The 27150-nt window shown below is 42.7% G+C and overlaps 2 protein-coding genes across 2 annotated transcripts; both read left to right on the forward strand.

Moving 5' to 3' along the window:
• Nucleotides 1-315: 315 nt before the first annotated feature.
• LOC139448678 (sodium-coupled monocarboxylate transporter 1-like) lies at nucleotides 316-17318 on the forward strand. The gene is made up of 13 exons (XM_071230232.1): nucleotides 316-660; nucleotides 1614-1682; nucleotides 3582-3633; nucleotides 7428-7495; nucleotides 8616-8696; nucleotides 9753-9826; nucleotides 12049-12186; nucleotides 13018-13153; nucleotides 13503-13591; nucleotides 13946-14058; nucleotides 15029-15099; nucleotides 16003-16089; nucleotides 17097-17318. Exons 1-13 carry the CDS (start codon nucleotides 316-318, stop codon nucleotides 17316-17318), a joined length of 1545 nt encoding a protein of 514 aa, XP_071086333.1.
• Nucleotides 17319-25568: 8250 nt separating this feature from the next.
• LOC139448679 (spore coat protein SP65-like) lies at nucleotides 25569-26585 on the forward strand. Its single transcript, XM_071230233.1, has one exon. The coding sequence runs from the start codon at nucleotides 25569-25571 to the stop codon at nucleotides 26583-26585; it is 1017 nt and encodes a 338-aa protein (XP_071086334.1).
• Nucleotides 26586-27150: the final 565 nt, after the last annotated feature.

A 27150-nucleotide genomic window follows, 5' to 3' on the forward strand; every position in this document is an offset into this window, starting at 1 on the left:
ACGACTAAGACCTGCATCACTTCGGGCTTTCCTCCCACATTAAGCTGACACGCCGCGATATAACTGGAATACTGTAAAAAGCGGCGTTAAACCAAACTCACTCACTCACTGATTTGTCAGTGCCATACCCGTGCGTGTGGATCTCCAAAAGTTGTGAATGTGTAAAACTGTCGGGAGGTGTTCCCATATTAAGCTGTTTGTCCGTGATTGAACATAAATACTGTAACAGTTCAAATCGGCTATTAACATTAAACCAAACACTCGTTGGGGTCATTCCAGACACTTCAGAGACGATCCATCACCAACTAAAACACAATGGGCGCCAGCAGGTACAGCTTCCACATCGTCGACTACGTGGTGTTCGGCGCCACCATCTTCGTCTCACTGGGCATAGGACTTTACTTTGCTCTGTCTGGTGGACGTCAGCGAACAACATCCGAGTTTCTGGTCGGTGGACGTGCCATGAAGTTCATCCCTGTTGCCTTATCACTCATGGTGTCGTTTGAGTCGTCCATCATGATGCTGGGCCTCCCTGCAGAGGTGTACGTGTACGGGGCTCAGATCTGGATCGGCATGTGCGGATGGTTTACAGTACTTCTTCTCACCAACAGGGTACTTGTGCCAATGATACACCCACTGAAAGTCACCAGTGCTTATGAGGTATGTCAGTGTCATGTTGCCCTGCCAACTAGATTTGCATAATGTTAGCACAGATTTTAGAATTAGGGAAGTACACCCATGACAAAGTTTATTCGTTACTTGAGAAGTTGCCATTTACAGTTGGCCAAGACCTTTGTTACTCTTTTCTCTGATTTCCTATAAATAAAAGCCCTATTCTGGGACTCGTCCTATTTTAAGCTTGTATATCATGCGATAAGGCTTCCTTATTCAAAACGCATTTCTGGTGTCCCCCGCCGAATATATTGCTGGAACATTGCTAAAAGCGGCGTAAAACCATACTCACTCACTCCTTATTCAACTTAAGGGGCGGTCGGGTAGCCTAGTGGTTAAAGCGTTCGCTCGTTACGCCGAAGACCCGGGTTGTATTCCCGACATGGGTATAATGTGTGAAGCCCATTTCTGGTGTCCCCCGCCGTGATATTGCTGGAAAATTGCTAAAAGCGGCGTAAAACCATACTCACTCACTCCTTATTCAACTTAAAATTGTATTGGGACAGTTATGACGTAGTAGTAAGTTCCCGCACATCAATGGAAATGTGTTCGCGTAAATTAGAAATACAAAATAAACACTTCCATAATTATATTATAATAAATCTCGACTATATAAAGAGTCCATTGTACAATTCCGACTACATCATGGCCACGTGTTTATGAATGACTGTTCAATCGTGATGATAGCACAAACCCATCAAATGCAAGTCAAGTGGGGCTTCATAATTCAACTTTATCGGGACATGTGTTTGCAAGGGTTAATGGACACATGTATGTATGCTGGTCTCTGACATGACCTAAATGGGTATCTGTGAAAGGAAGCGTGATTTCATTGTGGATAAATATGAAAATAGTGTATTCGAATGTCTTGGAAAAAAATATATCGACATCATGCTACAACAATCACATATATTTAACCGTGCATATTTGTATTGTTTCAGTACCTTGATGGGCGTTTCAAGTCCCGCTCTATTCGCCTTATTGGGACGTCACTAGGAATATTACACTACGTAAGTAACGTAAAGGAAAATTATTTCCTGTCAATAAAAGTAAATAATCAAATAGTGATCATACCAGGTGTTCAAAATTCAAAGGCAAGCGTACACTGCCCCGCCGGTGGCACCCTTCACAAACACACGCAGAGGCAACTAAATGTTTCACCTAAAAAACCTCGGGATCAGTCCGAATAGTGAACTGCATCGGACATAATTTTTGGCACTGATGCGTCAAATTTGGAAATGTCCTTCACGTGTCTACGTAAAACCGTTTCAAAGCTTTACGTGTACTTTTGAATTATTCGTAAATAAATAAGATGTGACATTTTGAATATAAAAGATACAAAAGGTACATATGACTTAGAGTACAAAGTGTACAAAGTGGTTATAATTGTCACCCAATGAGTGATAATTTAACATTTGAAACAGGTCCACAATGCAATTTAAAACTGAATATCCTTTAACATATAGAAAAATAAACATATGTTTGTAAAGCTTACTTTGCATTAATGTGTTGTCTTTTTAGAAGATAATTTTATGAAATAATTATTTTGACAAGTTAACACTCAATGATACGATTTTGGATTTCCAATTATACGGTGCGACATTGCACTGAAGTGCCTAGACGATCGACTACTGTAAAGTCGTGATGGCAAAACACAAAACTAAATTGTCATGAACGAACAGAATTTGTCGCTAAAACCGGTTCACCAAATTGGTGATAGCTGAAAATGACCAAACAAATGCGCCTGGATCAGTGTGTTCCCCTCGTTAATGGGTTGTTAGAGCATTCCCTCGTCACGCCGAAGACCCGGGTTCAATTCCGCACATGGGTACAATGTGTGAGCCTTTTTCTGGCGTTTCCCGCTGTGACATTGCTGGAATAGTGATAAAAACGGCGTAAAACCATACTCACTCACTCACTCACTCACTAGCATCGTACGTTTATCCATCCCCCGTGAATACATACGGCCGATAGCCGGACGGGTGTAGTCGCTAATGTAACTAACGGATCAAACCACGGCCTGGCTCCAGCGAGAGGAAATCAACGAGACAATGGAGTGCTCACAGGGCAATGTTTCTCACTCGACGTGTGGATGTGAATCGTGCCACATTCTTGTGGTTTTATCTTCCCGAGGCAAGAGCGCCCATTAGATTTTTTTAGAAATTCTTTGTTTCCAACCTTGCCAAATCAAGCCCACATTCCTGTGCTAAATATGACTGGACGATCGCACATATCGATAGTCCATTCAGAGAACGTTACACAAAATCAACATCCACGACTGGTACTGTTTCGTATGAAAATGATTTACCGCTGCCTGTCTTTGTTGACACGAATTTGTATTGTTCATCTTTTAAACCCACAAATATTGCCTATGTTTTGTCTATATGAAATCGCGAATGTTTTCGTTATTTGATCGACGAGGTCGTAGCCTATGCTTGTCGCCTGTTGTTGTCGCCACTTACGTAAGGCTATACGAGATAAGAACAACGATCTGGATATCGCGTTTTCATTACAAAGAGCACAACCCATTCTTGCCGTAAAAGGCGGCTATGCTTGTCGTAAAAGACGACTAACGGGGTCGGGTGGTCAGGCTCGCTGACTTGGTTGATACATGTCATCGATCCGAATTGCGTGAATCGATGCTCATGATATCAATCACTGCAACAACAGACAATCAAACAAACAAATATTGCTTCCATGTCAGGCAACGGTGGGGTTCGCACGAAGTACATGCACAATAAGCTCGTTTGACGTCCGCGAGTAATGCATTGACTCGTTTCATGAACTGACTGAACTGGACAGGCGGCACCACTTCTCAGCATACCGGCCCAACGTATTCACGAGCGATGGAAGAACGTAGTCCACATCCCCGCGAAATGATGACGATAGTTTGTGTTCTTTTGTTGAAGATATTCTACATGGGCGTTGTGTTGTTTGGGCCAGCTATAGCACTGGAAGCAGGTAAGTAAGTGTAAGAGCGCATCTGTAGCAGCACATTAAATGTATTATTATATTAATGACAATAATATGGTAAATACAACACATTACTTCTGATATGCAATTCTGTGTCCTTTGGTGTTGGCACTCAAGAAATGAGAAATACCAATTTCGGATCCCACCAGCGTTATATACTGCCGACCAAAAGATTGTATACACTTTAACACTTGATTTGACCAAACATTTACTGATGTTATCAAAACGTTACTCGGCCGGAACACTGTGGGCCTAAGGTCATACCCGTATCAAATAAACTATGCTACAAAAGTAGGGAATCATCAAGATATAACTTCTCATTTATATTGTATTGGCGAATGGAAATAATACAGTAAACTACGGTTATAACGAACTCAAAGGGACTACTAATTTTAGTTCGTTATAACCGTAGTTCGTTAAAAGCATATAAACAGCATAACTACAGCAAATAGTCGGGACCAAAAAGTAAGTTCGTTATATCCGTCAGTTCGTTATAAGCGTGTTCGTTTTAACCGTAGTTTACTGTATGATCATATCTGCTTAGGAGGAGGCGATGATCTGATCTAATGGGTTCTAATTGTTGGTGTAATGAGATAGTGGGGAACTAGGTCGTTAAAGAGGATGGGGGTCAAACTCGAAATTTGTAGCCAACGTCACTGATATCGGGTAAAAGCACCTCTATTGGCCAGACATGTAAGAACACTCATGAACCGATCAATGTCAGCTTGACTCATGTTGTTCCACTCATCAGTGAGAGCACTACCGAGTTCATTGAGAGTGGTGGATGGATTTTGACCTCGGCGTACACGTCTGCCAATGACGTACCAGGGGTATTCAATAGGATAACGGTCGGGACTGATTTGCATGATATGGTTGTTTTGATTTCGAGGGGGAATTGGGTCATAATTCTGGCACGATGAGCACGTGCATTATAATCATGAAAGATCAAACGTTGCACAACATATTGTGCAAATGGCACCTCGAGTGGAGCAAATATATTTTCCCGAGAGTATTGAGTATTGTATTGATGGACAATATGGAGCGCAGTCATTGTGATACCACCCCACACCATTATGGACCCTTCCCAAAAACGATCATGCTGTATGACGTTAACGTCCACACCACGCTCGATAGTACGTCTCCAAATTTCATTCCTTTGGCCATGGAAGCCCAACGTCGATGACCCCTCGGATTCAAATGACGTGCAATAAGTTGTGAGAGGACACGTTGACGTCGTGCACGCAAATGCCATCTGTGCAGACATCTGGGCACGCACTGTTACATCAGTTGCCGGTGGTTGGTCCCAGAGTGGCAGTTTGCAACCGATTCAATTATGCCATCGTTCTGACTAATCTGTCCTGGGCTGGAGTTGGTGCCCTTGGGCGTCCAGAATGGCGTCGATCGTCGACGTTATGTGTTTGTTGGTATTGGCTCCACAGTATGCTGATGGCAAATTGAGAAACATGCAGCGTTGAGGCAACACGATTCTGACGTGTGCCCACCTGCAACATGCCTATCGCACGCACACGTACAGCGCGTTGCAAACGTCATGTGATCAATGCTGCCTTTGAGCGTTTGGTCCAAAGAAAACATTATACGCATACGTCTGCTCACAACCGAGTCTGAGTGAGTGAGTGAGTGAGTTGGGTTTAACGCCGCTTTTAACATTATTCCAGTTATATCACGGCGTGTCAGCTTAATGTGGGAGGAAAGCCCGAAGTGATGCAGGTCTCATGCGTTTACCACTTCGGTGAAACCCACGAGCACGGGTATGGTGCTGACAAACCTAGGAACATAATCGGGGCGAACAGGGATTCGAACCCACAAATCATAGGTTTCTGGCGTGTCCAGGGACGCAACTCTGCACAGCGAATCGCTGCGCCTTAGACGACTGGGCCACCCGTGCCCCCCCCAACCGAGTCTGTGTGACAATGGTAAATATGGCATACCACCCCTTGCACGTGCTGCCCGAGTTTCGAGATCTATGACTGTCACTATGTTGTGTTTGAGAGCTTGGTTTCTTCGGAAATATTCTCGCCACATGAATTACTTATTTCCATTGCCAGACAATGTGTATTTTCATGTATAGTTTCACCTCAAAAAGAAATATCCCCTACTTTTTTGCACAGTATACATCACCTCGAATGACCACGACTTGTTTGTTTCTTTTTAGCCACTATCAAAGTCGGGTGTATACTTTCTTTTGCCAAGCAGTTAAGTTTCAGCATGCAATAAATCTTTGTTAGAGAATTTGAAGGGTGGGAGTAGCTAGTCAAGTGGTTCAAGGTGTCACTCGTACACTGGGTTCAATTTCTCACACGTTCGTGGTCAAGTACAGTAAACTAAGTTTTATAACGAACTGGCGGAGATAATTAACGAGTTTTTAGGTCCCTGTCATTTGTTGTATATATGCTGTATATATGCTTATTACGAACTACAGTTATAACGAACTAAAGTTTGTGGTCCCTTTGAGTCATCTACAAACCTAGTTTACTGTATTGTATTCAGTATTTCTCTCCTACGGCCTAGAAAACAATCGTATTAACAGTATGAATGCTATTAGTCAAGTTTTATTTAGTTGATGCTTATTGAACGCCGCACTCACATGCCGGCCAGAAGACGTCGACCTGTTGATAATCGAGTCTGGAGGAAACAAGGCAGTGATTTATACCGAAACTGTCGGGGAATGTTTGGGTGTCATCATGGGCGGTGGGGTACCTTATTGGTTAAAACGCCGAAGGCCCGGGGATTCGAATCCCCACATGGGTACAATATGTGAAACCCGGAGGGATATTGCTGAAATATTGCCCAAAATATACGGCGTAAAACTATGCTCACTCACAAGTATGCAATCAACAAAGCCTGACCTCCCTATCCGTTTAGTCGCCGAAGTTGCTGAAATGCTTATCACACGCTAATTCACGTGTGATTTAAGCAATGTCATCATAATCATGTATTTGACTCCGATACGATACAACCCCCCAGACCCGTGAAGATCTGGGGTAGAATAGGTCTTCAGCAACCCATGCTTGCCGTAAAAGACGACTATGCTTGTCGTAAGAGGCGACTAACGGAATCGGATGGTCAGGCTTGCTGACGTGGTTGATGCATGTCATCATATCCCAATTGCGTGGATCGATGCTCAAAATATCTCGATTATTTACAGACCGCAGTCATATAGATGGAATATTGCTGAGTGCGGCGTTAAACAACAAACAAACCAAACCAAACAAACCCCCGTCAAGTACCGCAGCTTCTAAATTCCCTTTACGAGATAGTGAAGCATTCAAAGAAGCATGTCTGATTTTTCTCTCGAAAACAAACAGAGCAGTTGCGAATGTAAATAATAAAGGCTACACTATTCTAATATTCACCCACTTGTTTCTGAACGTCTGGGCATATGTATACAGTACGGGAGCTCCAACGAATATGTGTGGTATTCTTGTTAAAATCCAATGTCCGAATCAGAGGAGTAAACCGACAAAGCCGAAACGCTTTAGAAAGCTGAAGAGCCTACTGATACTTTATTTAGATGTTCATTCGATGTTCACCTGACACAACCTCCTTTTGATGTTTCTTGTTGATTGCCAATCTGATTTTAATGGGATTGGTGGTTTTAGCAATGGAAACATAAACACAGGCAATCACGTCCGCATAAACACACTGAAGATATATAGTGACTCGAACACAAGAAAGAATATAGTCCAGCAGAATAAAAGATAGTAACATAATATCAATCAGAAGACATGTTGGAACAAGTGTGTACCTTGTCCTCATTTCAGTGACTGGATTTCCTTTGCTTTGGTCCATCATCCTGGTTGCAGCTGCCGCAATAATGTACACATCAATGGTACAGTATAAGTATATACAGTTCAAACACTTCTTCTAGACCGCCTCCGTGGTCTAGTGGTAGAGCGTCCGCCCGGATAGAGGAAGGTCCAGGGTTCGTTCTCCGCCCGCGTCATACCAATAGACGTTTAAAGATGGTTCTTGTTGTTACCCTGTCTGGCGCTCGGCATAAAGGGTTAAAAAAGGCTCGGCTCGGACTCAGTTTACTGTGTCTGAGTGGGGTATTCATGTTAAACTGCTGCATGGTAACTCAGTGGGCTAGCACTATAAATCGGCATCAGTCCGGACTAGTACAAGCAGCAACACACACGTGTGCACGTCGCTATAAAAGTGCAATAATCTTGGACGCGATGTTAAACCCCATTTTACCTCCTCCTCTTCTTATTCTTAGTTTTGTGTGCATATGATAGAAGCATTTTGTTCCTGTGGGGAATATATTCCGTTAAGAATATATGTCCCCGCCAACCTGTCTTTGTCGTAAGAGGAGACTTAATGTATCGGGTGGTCAGGCTCGCTGACTTGGTTTAACAGCGTGGACGGACGATCATTAAGTCCAGGCTCGATTATTTACAAACCTCCGTGGGTCGGTCGGGTACCCTAGTGGTTAAACCGTTTGCTCGTCACGCCGAGGACCCGGGTTCGAATCCTGACATGGGTACAATTTGTGAAGCCCATTTCTGGTGTCCACCGCCATGATAATGCTTGAATATTGCCTTAAGCGGCGTAAAACCAAACTCACGCACTCACTATAAAGCTCCGTCATATACCTCAAAGACCAGTGTGGCGTTAAACAAACACAAAACATAATAAGTAAGAATGTTAACTTAACCCAAAGTGAAGACTTGACAATTCAGTCTATTTGTATACAACTAAGAGATATTGTCACACAAATGGACTAAAACCCACTCAGAACTTTTCGGAGAATGTGAAGACTCCCCAACACTACAACCTTCTGCATTACCCAGATTATTATCATTATTATTTATAGATTTATATATTTTATAGAGGGTTTGGGTGATCCTGGCACAGTCTGGCTGGTTAGGCTCATAATTATTATTATTATTATTATTATTATTATTATTATTATTATTATTATTATTATTGCCATGTGTTTCCCTCAGGGTGGCCTGAAAGCTGTTATTTGGACTGACGTCTTCCAGTGCGTCATTATGTTCTCTGGCATGTTTGCTGTTCTCATCAAGGTAGGACAGTACTAATTAGCATGCGTGTAGGTCGGTAGTAATTAGTTATCATGCATGTAGGACAGCACTAATTAGTTATCAAGCAGGTAGAGCAGTACTAATTAGTGATCAAGTAGGTAGAGCAGTACAAATTAGCTATCAAGTGGGTAGGACAGTACTAATTAGTTATCAAGCAGGTAGAACAGTACTTATTAGTGATCAAGTAGGTAGAGCAGTACCAATTAGCTATCAAGTGGGTAGGACAGTACTAATTAGTTATCAAGCAGGTAGAGCAGTACTTATTAGTGATCAAGTAGGTAGAGCAGTACTAATTAGTTAACAAGCATGTAGGGCTGTACTAATTAGCTATCACGCATGTAGGACGGCAATACTGATTACTAGTTATCATGCATGTATGCCAGTAGTAATTAGTTTTCAAGCAGGTGGAGCAGTAATGACTTTTTTATCAAGCACGTATGTCTCTACAAATTAGCTATCATGCAGGTAGGACTGTACTAATTAGTTATCAAGCATGTGGGACAGTACTAATTAGCTATCAAGCAGGTAGAGCAGTACTAATGAGATAGTATTAATTAGTTTTTAAGCAGATAGAGCCTACTTATTAGCTATCAAGCATTTAGAGCAGTACTAATTAGTTATCAAGTAGGTAGGACCGTACTAATTTGCTATCAAGCATGTAGGACAGTACTTATTTGCTATCAAGTAGGTAGGACAGTACTAATTTGCTATCAAGCATGTAGGACAGTACTAATTACCTATCAAGCAGGTGGAGCAGTACTAATTAGTTATTTAGCAGGTATGACTGTCTTAATCACGTAGGAGCAAGTTTTTGATGATAAGATTGGTTATCATACAGGTAGGACATCACACATTAGTTATCCTGCAATTAGGACACTCTTTACTAGTGAATGCAGGTAAGACAGTGCAATGCAGTGATAATTGGTTAGCACACAGGTAGGACAGTAGTTAATAGTTATCATGCAGGCAGGACAGCCGAGCTAAATGCATAATATTATGCAAGACATGTAATGGAGGGTCGTGTTGTGTCGCCTACAGGGAACTATCGATGTTGGAGGAGTGGGAGCCGTGTGGACCACAGCCTACGAGGGAGGGAGACTCAACATATTCAAGTAACTGACTTTGTGTAGTAATACATACATGGGGTTTTCATCGAAATATCAGCATCACTCGTCTTAATGTAATAATACCGAGTATCCGAGTGGCAACGCGTGTGAGAGTGTGAGTGAGGGAGTAGCAATGTGTGTGTGTGTGAGTGTGTGAGTGAGTGGGTGAGTTGCAATGTGTGTGAGTTAGTGAGTGAGTGTGTGAGAATCCGAGTGAGTGAGTGAGTGAGAGTCTGAGTGAGAGTCTGAGTGAGAGTCTGAGTGAGTGAGTGAGTGAGCTGCTTTGAACATTATTTAAGTTACGTGACGATATGTCAGATTAGATGACACAGGTCGTTGACTTTTCTAATTTTGATGAAACCAACAAACACGGGTATGGTTCTAACAAACCAATGAAAATAACCATTGCACATATGGGATTCGAACTACCAGTCAGTGAATCCTAGCGGGACTGAGTGATTCAATGCTGCTCTCAAAATTGCGGCCAACTGTGACCTTCAATGCACATGGACATGATCTGGTTTACAATATGTTATCTATATATAATTATAAATTAGTGTTCAGTGCTTCATGGACAAGATGCTATTTAACAGGCAAGAAAGGCAAAAGAAATGGTTGTTGTCAATAACATGCTTGTACTTGTGAGTTGGTATTGGTAAGAAGTATGTATGTATGTATGTATGGTAAACGTCTGAGACCTGCATCACTTCGGGCTTTCCTCCCACATTAAGCCGACACGCCGCGATATAACTGGAATACTGTTAAAAGCAGCGTTAAACCGAACTCACTTACTCACTCACTCATAACACTCCCTACCTTTATAATTATATGTCATATTGACTTGCTATGCAATAATAAATCAACTTCTTTTCTTGTGATGAGGTGAATAGTCTAGTGGTTAAAGCGTTCGAAGGACCGCGATCCCGTAATTTGTATTGCTGAAAACGTGCTGAATGCGGCGCAATAACATTACTCACTCACTCACTCACTGTCAGAAAATAATTCAAGGACACATATTCTTACAAAACGTGTGACCTTCACAGTGTATGATATTGTTGGAATGTCACAAAAAGCTTCGTAAAACCATGTTCGCTCACTTCGTCTTCTGTATCGCCATGTTACTTTCAATGGAAAGTAAACTGAAAATTTTTTTTGCTATTTTGTTGCGAATATCAATTTTCCTGGAACCATCTAGACAATTTCCGAGAGGGAAAAATTCAAAGTATTCGTATAATGTACTTAAATGTCCAAGAGACAGTGCTCCAATCACACGCTCAGTACGATTTCACCTGTCGTTTTTCATCGTCTTGTAAAAATGTAATTTTGGTCAAGCATTTGTGATTAAGTATGCCCTAGTGTTTTAAAATCTGCAAAGTTGTTATGTTGAATTCACTTGCCCTTTAGGGTGAAAAGCAGACGCTTTCCAAACCGACCACACCGAAATATGGAAAGAAATCAGACACTTGTTAAAACTGTCCCATATGAAATGATTATCAGAGGAGTAATTTTAATTTACTCACTTGTCATGCCCAAACCAAGGATACATCTAGCACACTTTCTCGCCTAAGTGACCGTCACAGTGTATGATGATCATGGCGTTCAATACGCATGAGTCGATTTCCTGACAAAAGGTTGGTTGGTTGGTTTGTTGCTTTACGCCGCACTCAGCAATATTCCAGCTATATACCAGCGGTCTGTAAATAATCGAGTCTGGACCAGACAATCCAGTGATTGATATCATGAGCATCGATCCATGCAATTGGGATCGATGACATGCATCAACCAAGTCAGCGAGCCTGACTACCCGATCCCGTTCGTCGCCTGTTACGACAAGGATGGGGTGCTGAAGACCTATTCTACAAATTCTCCCGGGAAGGAGGGATTCCCAGAGTGAAACGCAAACGTAAATGATCCTAGAAATGTGGTTAATTTAATTTTGTTTTTAGCATCTTTATGACATCAGGATTCCACGTCTCTGCAACCCTGTACAATACCACATAGACAGGCGTATCATGGGATATTGTTTCCATGTTGAAAGTTTTAAACCGGTTTTACTTAATTAGGGGCCAATGGGTGACTTGATATACTTCTGTAATAATATTAAATAATTTCGGAATATATTAAAATGGCTGTCATTTCACGTTACTTTACATCTGTATGTAATATGTTTGTGGTAAACTGTCATCGCCAGTATTAACAACCACTTATCACTTCCTGTTTTCGTACAGCTTTGACCCGAACCCCACTGTCCGGCATACATTCTGGGGATTGTACTTGGGTACTTTCCTCAAGGCATCGGGAATAGCGTTCAACCAGTCAACGATACAGAGAGTGTGTTCCACGCCTACACTGAAAGAAGCTAAGAAGTAAACATTTACATATTTCCTCCTCAAAACTCTTTATACATCAGATTGTGTTTAACCCGGTACGCACTACGCAGCAAGATACATGGAGGCCTGTTTGCCAGCAGTGTGACACACAGTTGTACTAGAAAGTCTCATTACCTCATCCAAACTCTGTATCTCTCAAACCCTAGAGAATCAGGTAAAATTAAATCTAACTCCAGTTTAGAATAATTTGGCAAGTCTCAATTGTTCTGGACACCATTAGAATTAATGTCATATTTTGTAGATAAATATTTAAAAATAAAGACAACTTTATTTCTTGGACTAAATGTTCGTCTTCAAGTGTGTTGGTAATGATTCCCACTTATTCAAATAATGCGTGACACGAGGTAGTCTAATAGTGGATGTGTTGTTACAAAATTGTTCCAGAATATTCTAGAAAAATAATAATTATGCTTCAGACTGTTAAAAAAATAAATTGTTTGACCTAAAAATTACATTGTTTCAAGATGCATTGCAGAAAAATCAAACAAATTCAGTCAAACACCGTTGTGCCGAAGTAAAAGGGACGTACGTAAAAACATCGAGTTATCCCAAGTTCGACACAAACGAAAATGATAAATAAAGTATACGCAAGGATCAAGTTTGTACTTCGAGACAACCATGAAATCGACTCATCAACGTTCGACACAACGGTGCTTGACTTCATCTGGTTTTGCAGATGGAGCTGAACAAATATCTGGTCTGTAAACCCCTCTCCCCCTCCCCACCCGGGAATATAAAATGGTCGCTCCATTGGTTTGAGTGAATGAACTTGGATGCGTGACATACGATGCTATCCATCTGCTTCAGAGTTGTGTTTGTGATGGCTCCTGGGTTCTGGTTGACCATCACACTGGCCATCGTGGAGGGCATCGTGGCGTACGCCTACTACACCCACGTCAGATGTGACCCTCTGCTCTCAGGTCAAATCACCAACCCAAATCAGGTGGGTTGCTTCTTTATAGATGCTTCAAACTGATGCGGTACGATGTTGTTGTTGTTTGTTGTTTAACGCCGCACTCGGCAGTATTCCAGCTGTATGATGGCGGTTTATAAATAATCGGGTCTGGACCTGACAATCCAGTGACTGACATTAGCTTCGATCTACGCATGTTTTAACATGTTTTGAGCATATTTATGTTTCATGTGTACAAAATATAGTTTGATTGACTGGTATAATACTTTAATGAACTGTTAATTGGCCGTGCCAAGACCTCTAGGTAGATGCTAGGTTGGCATCCCAAGCGGTAAGTCATACGTTTTAAACAGAATGCTCTTTATTGAAATATCTGCAGGTTATTCCATTGCTCGTCATGGACATCTTCAAGGGGATACCCGGAATGCCGGGACTGTTTCTGGCAGCTCTCTTCAGTGCGTCACTCAGGTGCAGTATCACATTGTATTGACTGTGTGCATGTTGTTTAACGCCGCAGTCAGCCATAATCCAGCAATATCACGGCGGCCTGTAAGTCCAGGTTTCAATGGGCATTCAGTAGGGTGAGATGACAGCTTTCGTTGTATACTCCCCGGGGAGCTGAGAACGCAACTCATTGGTCGGAGTAACGATGTCGCGCAGCGAGCATACATGGCAGGTGAAGCTTTTCAAATGTATTCACTCTATTATTATCATAATTCGTCTCCTTATTAACATTATTCTTATTATTTCTATGATGATAAAGCCATTGGAATACCCTTGTGTTGACTGGCATATGCAAAGGTGATCTACTTGATATTTAAGCACTGTGTCCTCTGGGCTGTCCAGCCTGTCGGCCTTGACCTGGGAGGACATCCTCAAGCCTCACATGCCCAACATATCCGAGTTCAAGGCCACGGTTATAGCCAAAGTTTCAGGTGAATGTCTGAGTTACACGCCCTTGAGGTGGAGGTCACGTAGCGCTGCCTGGTCTAAAGAAAAACGACGGTTGGCAACACGCTATGTAGTTAAATGTCCCTTCCCACTTTTCTGATTATTTCCAGATGTCTATTTACTTGTTACGGTAAGCAGCAGTCAGCAATATGTTAGCTATGTGAAGACAGCCTGTAAATATTTGAGTAGAGGATATTATATTACGAGCGACGTTAACGTCTCCCATTAGCGTCGAATGATGATCCATGTCATTGATCCTGATAACCAGAGTATTTTTGTTTAATTTGTGTTTATTGTTCAACGACGCACTTTGTCGCTGATTATTCAAATACAGTAAACTACGGTTATTACGAACTCAAAGGGACCACTTATTTTAGTTCGTTATAACCGTAGTTCGTTATAAGCATATATACAGCATATATACAACACATGGACGGGACTACAAAATCAGTTCGTTATATCGGTCAGTTCGTTATAAGCGTGTTCGTTATAACCGTAGTTTACTGTATTGTTATTGTATATGCGAGGCACCGAATGGATGAAACACAGCTAGATCATAAGCAAACATATAGATGGTTGCTTGTTGGTCGTTGGCAATATTCCGGCTATATGACTACAGTCAATATATGATCGAGTCTGGACCAGACAATCCAGTGATTGATATCATGAGCAGCGATTTACGCTATTGGTTTACGATGACATGCATCAACCAAGTCAGCGAACCTGATCACCCGATCCCGTAATTCGCCTCTTACGACATGCATAGTCGCCATTTACGGCAAGCATGGCATGGGTTGCTGAAGACCTATTCTACCCCGGATCTTCACGGGTCTCCTCATATGTAGTAAAGTACGGGAACAATAGGGGAATGCGCATCCTGCACTGTGAGGGATGCTAAACGCTTCCAGTGTTCTAACAATAACTACACGTCCTTATGCTTCGTGTTTGTTTCAGTGGTAATTTACGGCATTCTGTCTGTCGGTGTGGCGATCTTAACCACGATAATCGGCGGAACCCTTGTCGAGGTATCTAACATGCAAAATATACTACCGGGCGAAAAAAATATACACCCATGTTTAATGGTGGCAAAAAATTAAACGAACAAGAAATGTTTATTCGATGGTGTTGTATTTGATACGAATGGATTCTAGGAGGGACATTGTCGCATTGTCACCCCTGAAAAAAGCAAGCAAAAACTGTCAAAATTCCAAAAGCGCGACAATGTGACAATGTGACAATGCGACAACGCGACAGTGTCACTTTTAGGAATCCAAGATACGGGTTTCATAGCTGTGTTTTGGTCCTAACGTTTGCACTGTTTGCAATTTGTTTTGCCAAGTAATGTTTTGATAACGTTTGTCATGTTGTTTATCGAATCATTTTTTTAAGTGTATACTTTAATTTATCCGGTAGTATATTTAAGGTTATTTGCGAAGGATGTGATTTACATGCGGTATGCGTATTTAGTAGGGATACATGTATGTATCTGGTACATTTCATAAAGTTAAGAAAGAAGGTCTGTTAGCGAAAAAAAATTTTCTGCAGGAAATCGCAAACACTAAAATGATGTGAGGCAGGATTTGTTTGTATGAGTTGGGTATTTATGTTAAGCTGCGGCATGGTATCTCAGTGGGTTAGCGCTATCAATCGGCATCAGTTCGGACTAATACAGGCAACCACACACACGTGCATTTACGTCGCTACATAAGTGCAATAATCTTGAACGCGACGTTAAACCCCAATTCACCTCACCTCCTACAAACGTAAACTGCATTTTCTAAACGACCTGAAAACGGCTTGGAGATGGAGAAGAACACGCCCTTGTATGCAAATATGTCTGAAATGACAGTCACGTGTCAGAAAAGAACTGAAACCATCTTCAGTGTATGCACTACTTTTTATTTTCACAAATATGTTTCTGTTGCTAGATAAGCGGTAGTATTCTGGCAACGTTCACTGGTCCGCTGACTGGCCTGTTCCTCACAGCGTTCTTCTGTCCCTGGGCGAACGCCAAGGTAAGACATGCACTGTTTAATGTCCCTGTATCAGATCAGGGGACGATGAGGTAGCCTAGTGGTTAAAGCGTTCGCCTGTCACGCCTAAGGCCCGTTTCGATTCTCTTAACGTCACTTTCGATGGATTGTAAGAACGGAGCAGTATATACACGTAAATGTAGCTACGATCTTGCTGCTACCTCTCGCCATGCTAGGACCCACGTGTTGCTCCGAAAATACAATTCAACAATGACATTTAATTGTGACCGTCCCTGTATAGGGTGTGTATACAATCAATAATTTACTGCTATTAATTGAGCATACGACTAGTGACGATTTAAGGATTATATAATAGGAATATTCCATAGGGATAAGGGGTCACGGGTGGCTCAGTGGTCTAAGGCGCCGCGATTCGTTGTGCAGAGTTGCGTCCCTTGGGCACACCAGAAACCTATGATTGTGGGTTCGAAGCCCGGTTCGCCCCGATTATTTTTCTAGGTTTGTCAGCACCATACCCATGCTCGTGGGTTTCATCGAAGTGGTAAATTTAAACGTCTGAGACCTGCATCACTTCGGGCTTTCCTCCCACATGAAGCTGACACGCCGAGATATAACTGGAATACTGTTAAAAGAGGCGTTAAACCCAACTCACTCACTCACCGATTGGTATATTTGTGCAGAGTTGCGTCCCCTGTGCTTGCCAGAAACCTATGATTATTGGTTCGAATCCCGTTTCGCCCCGAATAGGTTCTTGGTTTGTCAGCACCATACCCGTGCTCGTAGATTTAGCCAAAGTGGTAAACGTCTGGGACCTCAATTATTTCGGACTTGAATCACATGAATCCAACAAGCGGTGACACAACTGGCATATTTTTCAAAGAGGCGGTAAACTCAATTCACTGACTGACTCATTCACTAACAGGGATATTAGTAACTTAGACCATTGGCTCATGGGCAACTCATGCACATCAACTGTATTCAGAAAGGTCGCTATTTCTCACATATTCTATTTTTCACATATTTTACAGGGGTGTTTTGTGGGAACAATTGTCGGAGCCATAGTTCTTATGTGGATCAGCATGGGATCCACGTTTTCTGATGTGAAAACACGGACACCATGGCTTCCTCCTGCTCCATCGGACATGTGCTTTGCTGAAAACATGACGTCATCAACATATAATACCTCACTTTTGACGTCAGCGAAATCTATGTACACCGTTGGGGAACCTCACCGAGAACTGTATGTGTGAATGCATAGACCATTGAAGCATGTTATAAATGTATCAATCCTGGAATTCTTTAACCACCAAGTTGCGCAGCATGAATTATAAATACCACTTTGGCAATTAATCATGAATAAATTACAGTAATCATTTATATGTGTATAGAGATTTCAGCCATGTTCACGGTCATCTTGGGTGAACGGGTGGCCCAGTCGTCTAAGGCGCAGCGATTCGCTGTGGAGAGTTGCGTCCCTTGGGCACACCAGAAACCTATGATTGTGGCTTCGAAGCCCGGTTCTAGGTTTGTCAGCACCATACCCATGCTCGTGGGTTTCACCGAAGTGCTAAACGTCTGAGACCTGCATCATTTCGGGCTTTCTACTCACATTAAGCTGATATGGCGCCATGTAACTGGAATACTGTTAAAAGCGGCGTTAAACCCAACTCACTCACTCACTCACAACCTTCTTGGTTTTTAAGCCACTACTGAGCAGGATCCATATTCAGAAATGTTCAGAATGGTTCAATGCATAAGTGTGGCAAATTTGGTACTTTCGCCTCTACAAACCAACTATAGGGATCGTGTTGACTCACTGAAAACACCGTGTGCAAAATACGCAGAATGTCGGAAAGCGCACGTAAAATCTCCAAATCATGATCATCATCCACACCCTCCTCATCATCACTAAAAACGTATTAAAACATGACAACAAATAACTTGATTTCATCAAACACAAACTGCGTGTATATTTGTGCTCACAAGATACACCCCTTTAAAACAAATATATACCGCCGCTGTTTCTCCTAAATCAACTTGAACAAAATATGACAAAAATATTAATAATATCATGAAAAAACATGTTATAGATGATGTGATATCATGTAACACGTTATCAGATCCATTACTTGTTACAGGGTTGATTAATGGAGTTTGAAAGGGGAGGGGGGCGTACTTGAATCTCAGTGACAGTGTGTCTGAATTCAGTATGCCAAATAGATAGACCGTTGACAAACAGGGACACACTATTATTTAGGATCGCCTGGAACCCCTCCCCACTTTCGATCCGCTTGTGGGTGCCCCATTTAATGTGCTGTTACGTTTTTGCAAATGACTGTTGACACCATGACTCCTGGCTAGTGCAGGAAAGCACTGCTGATTAAATTTTTGAAATAGACGCAGGGTAAATTTACAATGTTTAATATATCATATCCGATATCTGATATGACAATATGAGATGCAAATCATCTTTTGATAGATTTTCATTAATATTGATATCATCGACAACCTGATATATATCCAAGAGGGAGATATGTTACAGTTATTTTTTACCTAAAAGAAATGCCAATTTTTTTTTCGCATTCACCATGTCTGGCGAGCGTTAAATGTGTGTGTAAACAGAAAACTTTTACAGAATGTTCCAGAACATTTTTACCTTACTATCGAACCAGTGAAGATCCGAGTTAGCATTGGTCTCCAGCAACCAATGCTTGGCGTAAAAGACGATTAAGGCGAGGCTCGCTGACTTGTTATCGTATTCCAACTGCTTAGATCGATGCTCATCATGTCAATAACTGGATTGTCTGGTCCAGACTCGATTATTTACAGGTGCTGTCATATAGCTGGAATAGCGATGACTGCGGCATTAAACAAACAAACAAACTGAAATCCTAACTATCGAACCCAATGACATGTCTATTCAATTCTCATCAAAATCATCCCATTACGGGCCACCTCAGAACGACCTTTCATCCGATCAATCAAAGCGTCGCTTACCAGATCATGAAAGTGACGGTCGGAATGCGTTGTCTGATCATGCAACCTCGAAAACGTTAACACGGGGTATTCCGAACGACAATTTCCGTCGAAATTCTGATTCATCGAAATTATCTCTCGCTTTCGTGGGATGAACTTTTGAAGGGAGGAGGCGTTGCACAGTATGTGGGAAGCACTGCCATACGATCTCAACCATATATTAGACATTCCGGAATGTTTGTTTGTTCAGTTTTCAAAATTTTAATCTAGAACTTTGTCAACATAATTTTCAAGCGTAGTCTGAAATGGAAGTCGACAGGTTGAAACGAGTGACGTAAAGCTCGAGAAAGCTGCTTTCTTATTGGCTGATGTCGACTTCTTGTTTGTCATTTCAGTGGTCGATCAAAGTTCGCGAAAGGTCGTTCTGACGTGACCCGTAATGGGTTGTCCTCAGATATTTGTTTAGAGATAGCGAGAACTAAGATCTGATTTTAATGAGATTGTGTCTTTTCATACATTTCAGAATGTGGTTTGAACACATCTACCAACTCTCATACACGTGGTTCAGTGCACTTGGTGCTGGCGTCACCTTCGTCACAAGTTTTCTAGTCAGCTGGATGACAGGTTCAACATTGGTTACTTTTGACAATAATGAAAATAATGAAAAACATTTTGGTCACTTTTTCATTTACAGAGTATCTTGGGCGGTGGGGTAGCCGAAACTAGTGGTTACAGCGTTCGCTCGTTTGGGTTTCTTTTCACCACTTAGGCATAATTTATTAAAGTTTGTATTGAACAGGTAGTGTGTCCAGGAGGTTATAGTTTTTGTTTACGAATCATTGAGTAAATATGTTTCACTTTACTAGTTGAGACGGGTGGCCAAGTCGTCTGAGGCTCCGCAATTCGCTGTGCAGAGTTGCGTCCCTTGGGTTCACCCAACACCTATGATCTTGGGTTTGAATTCCGGGTCGCCCCGTTTATGTTTCTAGATTTGTCAGTACCATAGCCGTGGTCGTGGGTTTCGCCAAAGTGGTTCATGTCCGAGACGTGCGTCGGAGGTTTTCTACCCACATCAAGCAGACATACCGTGATACAACTGGAATTCTGTTCAAAGTGGCATCCGACCCAATTCGGCCCTCACTTTATACCATTTTCCAAACATATCAGCTATGTTATGATATATATGCATACAGTTTTATGAACTCGGTTATTTCGAATACTATGGGTAATAAATCTGCAAAACCCGTAAAGATCCGGTATAGAATAGGTCTTTAGCAACCCATGCTTGCCGTAAAAGGCGAGTATGCTTGTCGTAAGAGACGACTAACGGGATCGGGTGGTCAGGCTCGCTGACTTGGTTGAAGCATGTCTTCTTATCCCAATTGCGTGGATCGATGCTCATGATAGCAATCACTGGATTGTCTGAACCAGACTTGATTATTTACAGGTTGCTGTCAAATAGCTGGAATATTGTTGAAAGCGGCGTTAAACAACAAACAAACAAAGCATACACAAAAAATGCCAGAATGTGTAACAATGTTACCCTGATGCTACGTACATGTATTTGGGGGCACGGGTGGCCCAGCCGTCTAAGGCGCCGTGATTCGCTGTGCAGAGTTGCGTCCCGTGGACACGCCAGAAACCTATGATTGTGGCTTCGAATCCCGGTTCGACCCGATTATGTTTCTAGGCTTGTCAGCACCATACCCGTGCTCGTGGGTTTCACCGTAGTGGTAAACGTCTGAGACCTGTATCACTTCGGGCTTTCCTCCCACATTAAGCTGACACGATGTGATATAGCTGGAATACTGTTAAAAGCGGCGTAAAACCCAACTCACTCACTCATTCACTACATGTATATATATCCTGCAGGGTTTAACCGCAACATCGATGTAGATCCCCGATACTTGGTGTCTTTTACTGACGCGCTGTGTTGCTGTATTCCTCGTTGCTGGCAGAGCAAGGCGGTAAACAAGGTGAGTCTCTGCGTGTTTGTTTGTTTGGGTCAATGATGTATACAGCCCTCTGTGTATATATCGCCACCTTTCGTCCAGCAGAAGGTATGGCAGTATAACCAGGGTGGCGCTAATAACCAGACAGGTAAAAACCAGACCTTGCTGACATGATCATAAGAAAAGATGCATCCATTCAAAAGGATATCATCATTAACATGAAACTAGTTTGTTTTTCATTTTAAGAAAGTGAACGAATCTGTGAGGGTTAGCTGGAAATCAACTGAGATCAATGCAAGTAGTTTTTTATTAAGAAAAGGGAGTTATCTCCAAACGATTAACCTTGTTGCAAATTTTTTGGTCAAACTACATATACACATATGCACACACAAACCCTCCCACCCACCGAGCCACCCAGACCCCCCCCCCATCCCCCACGCACGCACGCGCACGCACGCACGCACGCACACACACAAACGCACACACATACACACACGCTGTGACTCTGCTTGAGTGTAACATTTGGTGCTAACACGGAGTGTGATCGGAGAGTGTGAACATTGTGTATGCATTTGGTGCCTTACCTGTACATGAGAGCCTAACGGTGCCACTTTGGTAGTCAGATTCTAATACATACTTTTGAAAAAGAATGTTCTCTTTATTTAAATTAATTGTTTATATTTTCGAAATTTCGAGTGTTTTCTCCTTACTTCTCTCATATTGCCTTTTACCGCAAATGGAATCGATTTTAAAAAATGAAATCTCAATTTATTTTCTCGTTACTTCGATTATTGTTTTGCAATTTCGATGATTTTTCGAAATTTCGAGGTATTTATCTTTATTTCAATTATTTTATGAATACGTTTATTTTTAAAAAATATCGAAATTTCGATTTAATATGGAAAGGGTTTTCTCGCTTTTATTAAGCCAGAGAAATCATTCGAATCTGTGAATCCGAAAGTAGAATCAACATGTCATGATTTGTCCAATTTTCAATATCTTTCGAAAAGAAATATGATATGAGTGTATAGGTACAGCACGGGTGATTTGGAATTTCATTTTGTCATTCATCAGCACGAGTACGACCTCGACACAAGTGTCAAGTGACATGGTACCCAGTAACACGCTGAAACAAACACGTGGGTTTAGTGTGTTCGTGCCTGACGCTTACATTCACACCAACCCGTAAAACAGAACGACCTCTTCCAATTGCAAGTCACAGGGACCGCCTTCTTTTCAAACGGCGCTGGTAAAGCACACGTAGTTGTATAAATCACAAAAGTAGCATGACGTCATTATGTAAATATTGTGACACAATTCATGTGGCGTAAAAAGGGGCCATATATAAGCTTTGCACATTGTTCCAACCGCAGCTCTGCATGTTGTGAACTACATCTGCATTTATCAATAAAAAATATATGCTCAAACACAATAACATGTAACTCTTTTGACTTTTGACATGAGCCTCCGCAGTGATCAAATCGGCTGTTTCGATCAGAGGTAGTCACTGTGATTTGAAACGTCGCTTACAAACGTTTGACAAATGATCATTATCATCACAAAACTTATCAGGGTCCAGGCACAAAAAAACCCATCTCTTGTTACCTGTTATATTTTTGCTTAAAATGGGTAGGCGAGTTGGATTTGAATTTTATTTCCCACTCCAACCAAAATTCATATTTGTACTTCATGAAAATAAAACGACCAATATCTGACACTTCAATTTCTTTTTTAATCACAACTCTCAAAATGCCGAACGAGAATATACCATGCAATTTTTAAAGAAAATTAGTTTCTTACACACCTGTTGGTGAGAAACGAATTTGACATAACTGGTATCAAACATGAGTGAGATCAAATTCCAGGCCAGTGATTGGCTACTCCATGGTGATGACCTGAGGTCAGATTATGACGGACTACTTTCCTGATCGTAAGTCATTGTTAAGATGCTCGTGCTTCAGTCGAATGTCAACCTACTGTGTTGAACGATATGGTTTTTGAGTGTGACACCCCCCACCCCACCCCACCCCCCATATATAGAAATCTAAATATCGGATATTTCGTCGGAGGATTGAATTTCAAAACTAGCACATTAGTGATCACGGGAATCTGTTTTTCACCAAAACACCTTTCTGAAACGTCGCCGAGGAACCTGGAATCGTTTAGAATGTTTTGGAAAAACGAACGCCAAAGTGCACTTTCCGCCTTATTGGGTATACTGTTCACAAAAATGACGTTTCACGTATGCCGGTTATGAAACGCCTTTTAGATCACGTACATTTCAAACTCTGCTGCGATACATGCATCCCTGAATTCCTCCTACATTTTAAAATCAAGTGACAAATGGTCTTTGTGACCAATACAAATTAGCGACATGACATCAAGCGAAATGAGACGTGGAAACGAAAACTGTGCTCGGAAAACTGTACTTGTTGAAATGTAAATGAAGCAAAATTCAGATTTTACACTCTCCCATTTAGAGAGATCAGTTCGTCTAATTGTTGCATGCGTTTGAGAATATTCGTGGGAAGAGTATCGTAGCACGAATTATGGAATTAAAATTATATGCATTACAATGATCAGGGAAATTCAACAGAAATCGTAAAGTTTCCGTCTTGTGTGACGCCATGACTGACCCAAAGTCACCCACAACGCCGACGGTAGTTATCAGCATTTCTGACAAATTCTCTTGGTTACATTAGAAAACATTTAAACAAATAACAGTACGCAGATTGTCTGATTGTGTCTGATTACTTACATGACATATTTATGTATCTACCATCCCCCAATCAACGAAAATCCTCCTCTGAAAATCCCTGTTGTCAGTGAACACGCCATTTTCTAGAAGTCGGTCACCGGTAGTGATGTCATACGGTAGTTGTATACATTGTTGTACATATTTTGTCATTTCTTTGAGATGAGTTTTTTAAACTCGGCATCTAGCGTGTTCTTTGATCTTATCCTGTTTTCACTGTCATCATCGCTTTTGTAATCCACAGATGGCGGAAACGTTTTTAGGTTTAGGTGTAGGGTCACATTATTTATGAAAAGTAAGCAGTACGTCGGATGACGTCACTCATGACCGCTGTGTTATGTATAAATGCGTCCCTACAATCATGAGAATAGACAAAATGCTTTCACTCGTTAGAGACGTTTTAAAACAACTCGTAAGATAAATGGTATCTGACAGGCACTCGTGTAGTAATCTCTATTTATCATCCAAAACTTATCGCTTGGGTGAGATCAAGCGATATCTACATTGTATATATCGCTGCAATGAAATTGCATCACAATGCATTGCAGACCATTTTGACGTCATTGTTACCATGATGTTCAATATGCTATATTCTTTCTTTATAAGAAGGACACAATGAATTGTTTCTCACCTGTATTATTAATTGTGTTAGGATGAGACAAAGCAGCCTGTCGACAATACAACAGACGGACGACCTGGGGACACTGACATGCTCTATTTGTTAAAGAAGTCAGAACGAGAAGACGTGGCTCATCTTCCACAAAAGACTGAAGAAGAAACACCGTTTACATCCTGAGTTCAGCTTGTAATTCAATTAAATGTTGTTATTCAACTACACAGACTTTTTATTTTGGATATACTAGTACACTGCGTCACAAATTAGAGTGAGTGAGTATGGTTTTACGCCGCTTTTAGCAATATTCCAGCAATATCATGGCGGGGGACACCAGAAAAAGGCTTCACGCCACAAATTAGAACTTTATGTTTACAAACGTACATAATAACCACCTGCTACGCGAGACACCATCCCTACCACTACACAAGACTTCACCACCTGCTACACGAGACATCACACCCTGCTACACGAGACACCACCACCTGCTACACGAGACAACACCACCTGCTACATGAGACACCACCACCAGCTACACGAGACACCACCACCAGCTACACGAGACACCACCACCTGCTACAAGAGACACCACCACCAGGTACGCGAGACACCACCACCACCACACGAGACACCACCACCTGCTACACGACACACCACCACCTGCTACACGAGACACCACCACCTGCTACACGAGACACCACCACCTGCTACACGAGACACCACCACCTGCTACGCGAGACACCACCACCTTTTACGCGAGACATAACCACCTGCTACACGAGACACCACAACCTGCTACACGAGACACTACCACCTGCTACATGAGACACCACCACTACATGAGACACCACCACCTGCTACACGACACACCACTACATGCTATCCAAGACACCACCACCTGCTACACGAGACACCACCACTTGCTACACGAGATACCACTACATGCTATCCAAGACACCACCACCTGCTACACGAGACACCACCACCTGCTACACGACACACCACTACATGCTATCCAAGACACCACCACCTGCTACACGAGACACCACCACTTGCTACACGAGACACCACCTACACTACACGAGACACCACCACCTACTATACGAGGCACCACCCCCTGCTACACAAGACAACACCTGTTACACGAGACACCACCACCACCACTACACGAGACACCACCACCTGCAACACGAGACACCACTACATGCTACACGAGACACCACCACCTGCTACGCGAGACACCACCACCTGGTACACGAAACATGACCACCTGCTACACAAGACACCACCACCTGATACACGGGACACCACCACCTGCTACACGCGAGGCACCACCACCTGCTACACGCGAGGCACCACCACCTGCTACACGCGAGGCACCACCACCTGCTACACGAGACAACACCACCTCCTACACAAGACACCACCACCTGCTACACGAGACACCACCACCTGCTACACGAGACAACACCACCTGCTACGCGGGACACCACCACCTGCTACGCGAAACACCACCACCTGCTACGCGAGACACCAACTGCTACACAAGACACAACCACCTGCTACACGAGACACCACCACCTGCTACACGAGACACCACCACCTGCTACACGAGACACCACCACCACCTGCTACACAAGACACCACCACCTGCTACGCGAGACACCACCACCACCTACTGCACGAGGCAACACCACCTGCTACACGAGACACCACCACCACCTGCTACACGAGACACCACCACCTGCTAAACGAGACACCACCACCACTACACGAGACATCACAACCTGCTTCAGGAGACACCACCACCACTACACGAGACACCATCACCTGCTACACAAGACACCACCACCTGCTACACAAGACACCACCACCTACTGCACGATGCACCACCACTACAGGAGACACCACCACTACAGGAGACACAACCACCACTAAACGAGACACCACCACCACTACAGGAGACACCACCACTATACGAGACATAACCACCACTATAGGAGACACAACCACCACTACAGGAGACACCACCACAGCTACAGGTGACACCATCACTACACGAGACACATCACTTACAGGTGACTCCACCACTACACGAGACACCACCACTATACGAGACACCACCACCACTACACGAGACACCACCACCAGTACAGGTGACACCACCACCACTATACGAGACACCACCACCAGTACAGGAGACACCACCACCACTATATGAGACACCACCACAAAAACACGAGACACCACCACCTCTACAGGAGACACCACCACTATACGAGACACAACCCCCTGCTACACAAGACACCACCACCTGCTACACGAGACACCACCACCACTACACGAGACACCACCACCACTACACGAGACACCACCGTCACTTACGAGACACCACAAGAAGTACACGAGATACAACCACCACTACAGGAGACACCACCACCACTATACGAGACACCACCACTATACGAGACACAACCACCACTACACGAGACACCACCACCACTACACGAGACACCACCACAAGTACACGAGACACCACCACCACTATACGAGACACCACCACCGCTACACGAGACACCACCGCTACACAAGACACCACCACCACTACACGAGACACCATCACAAGTACACGAGACACAACCAACACTACAGGAGACACTACCACAACTACAGGTGACACAACTAACACTACAGGAGACACCCACCACCACTACACAAGACACCACCACCACTACACGAGACACCATCACAAGTACACGAGACACAACCAACACTACAGGAGACAC

Source organism: Haliotis cracherodii, unplaced genomic scaffold, assembly GCF_022045235.1.
Source record: "Haliotis cracherodii isolate W230 unplaced genomic scaffold, xgHalCrac1.p SCAF_7, whole genome shotgun sequence".
NCBI lineage: Eukaryota > Metazoa > Mollusca > Gastropoda > Lepetellida > Haliotidae > Haliotis > Haliotis cracherodii.

Excerpts from the sequence above, each read along its gene's own strand:
- LOC139448679 (XM_071230233.1), top strand. The coding sequence starts at position 25,569 with ATGCTACACGAGACACCACCACCTGCTACGCGAGACACCACCACCTGG.
- LOC139448678 (XM_071230232.1), top strand. The coding sequence starts at position 316 with ATGGGCGCCAGCAGGTACAGCTTCCACATCGTCGACTACGTGGTGTTC. Across the intron at positions 9,827-12,048 it reads GGGAGACTCAACATATTCAA|CTTTGACCCGAACCCCACTG; the intron begins GTAACTGACTTT and ends GTTTTCGTACAG. Across the intron at positions 15,100-16,002 it reads TCGGCGGAACCCTTGTCGAG|ATAAGCGGTAGTATTCTGGC; the intron begins GTATCTAACATG and ends TTCTGTTGCTAG.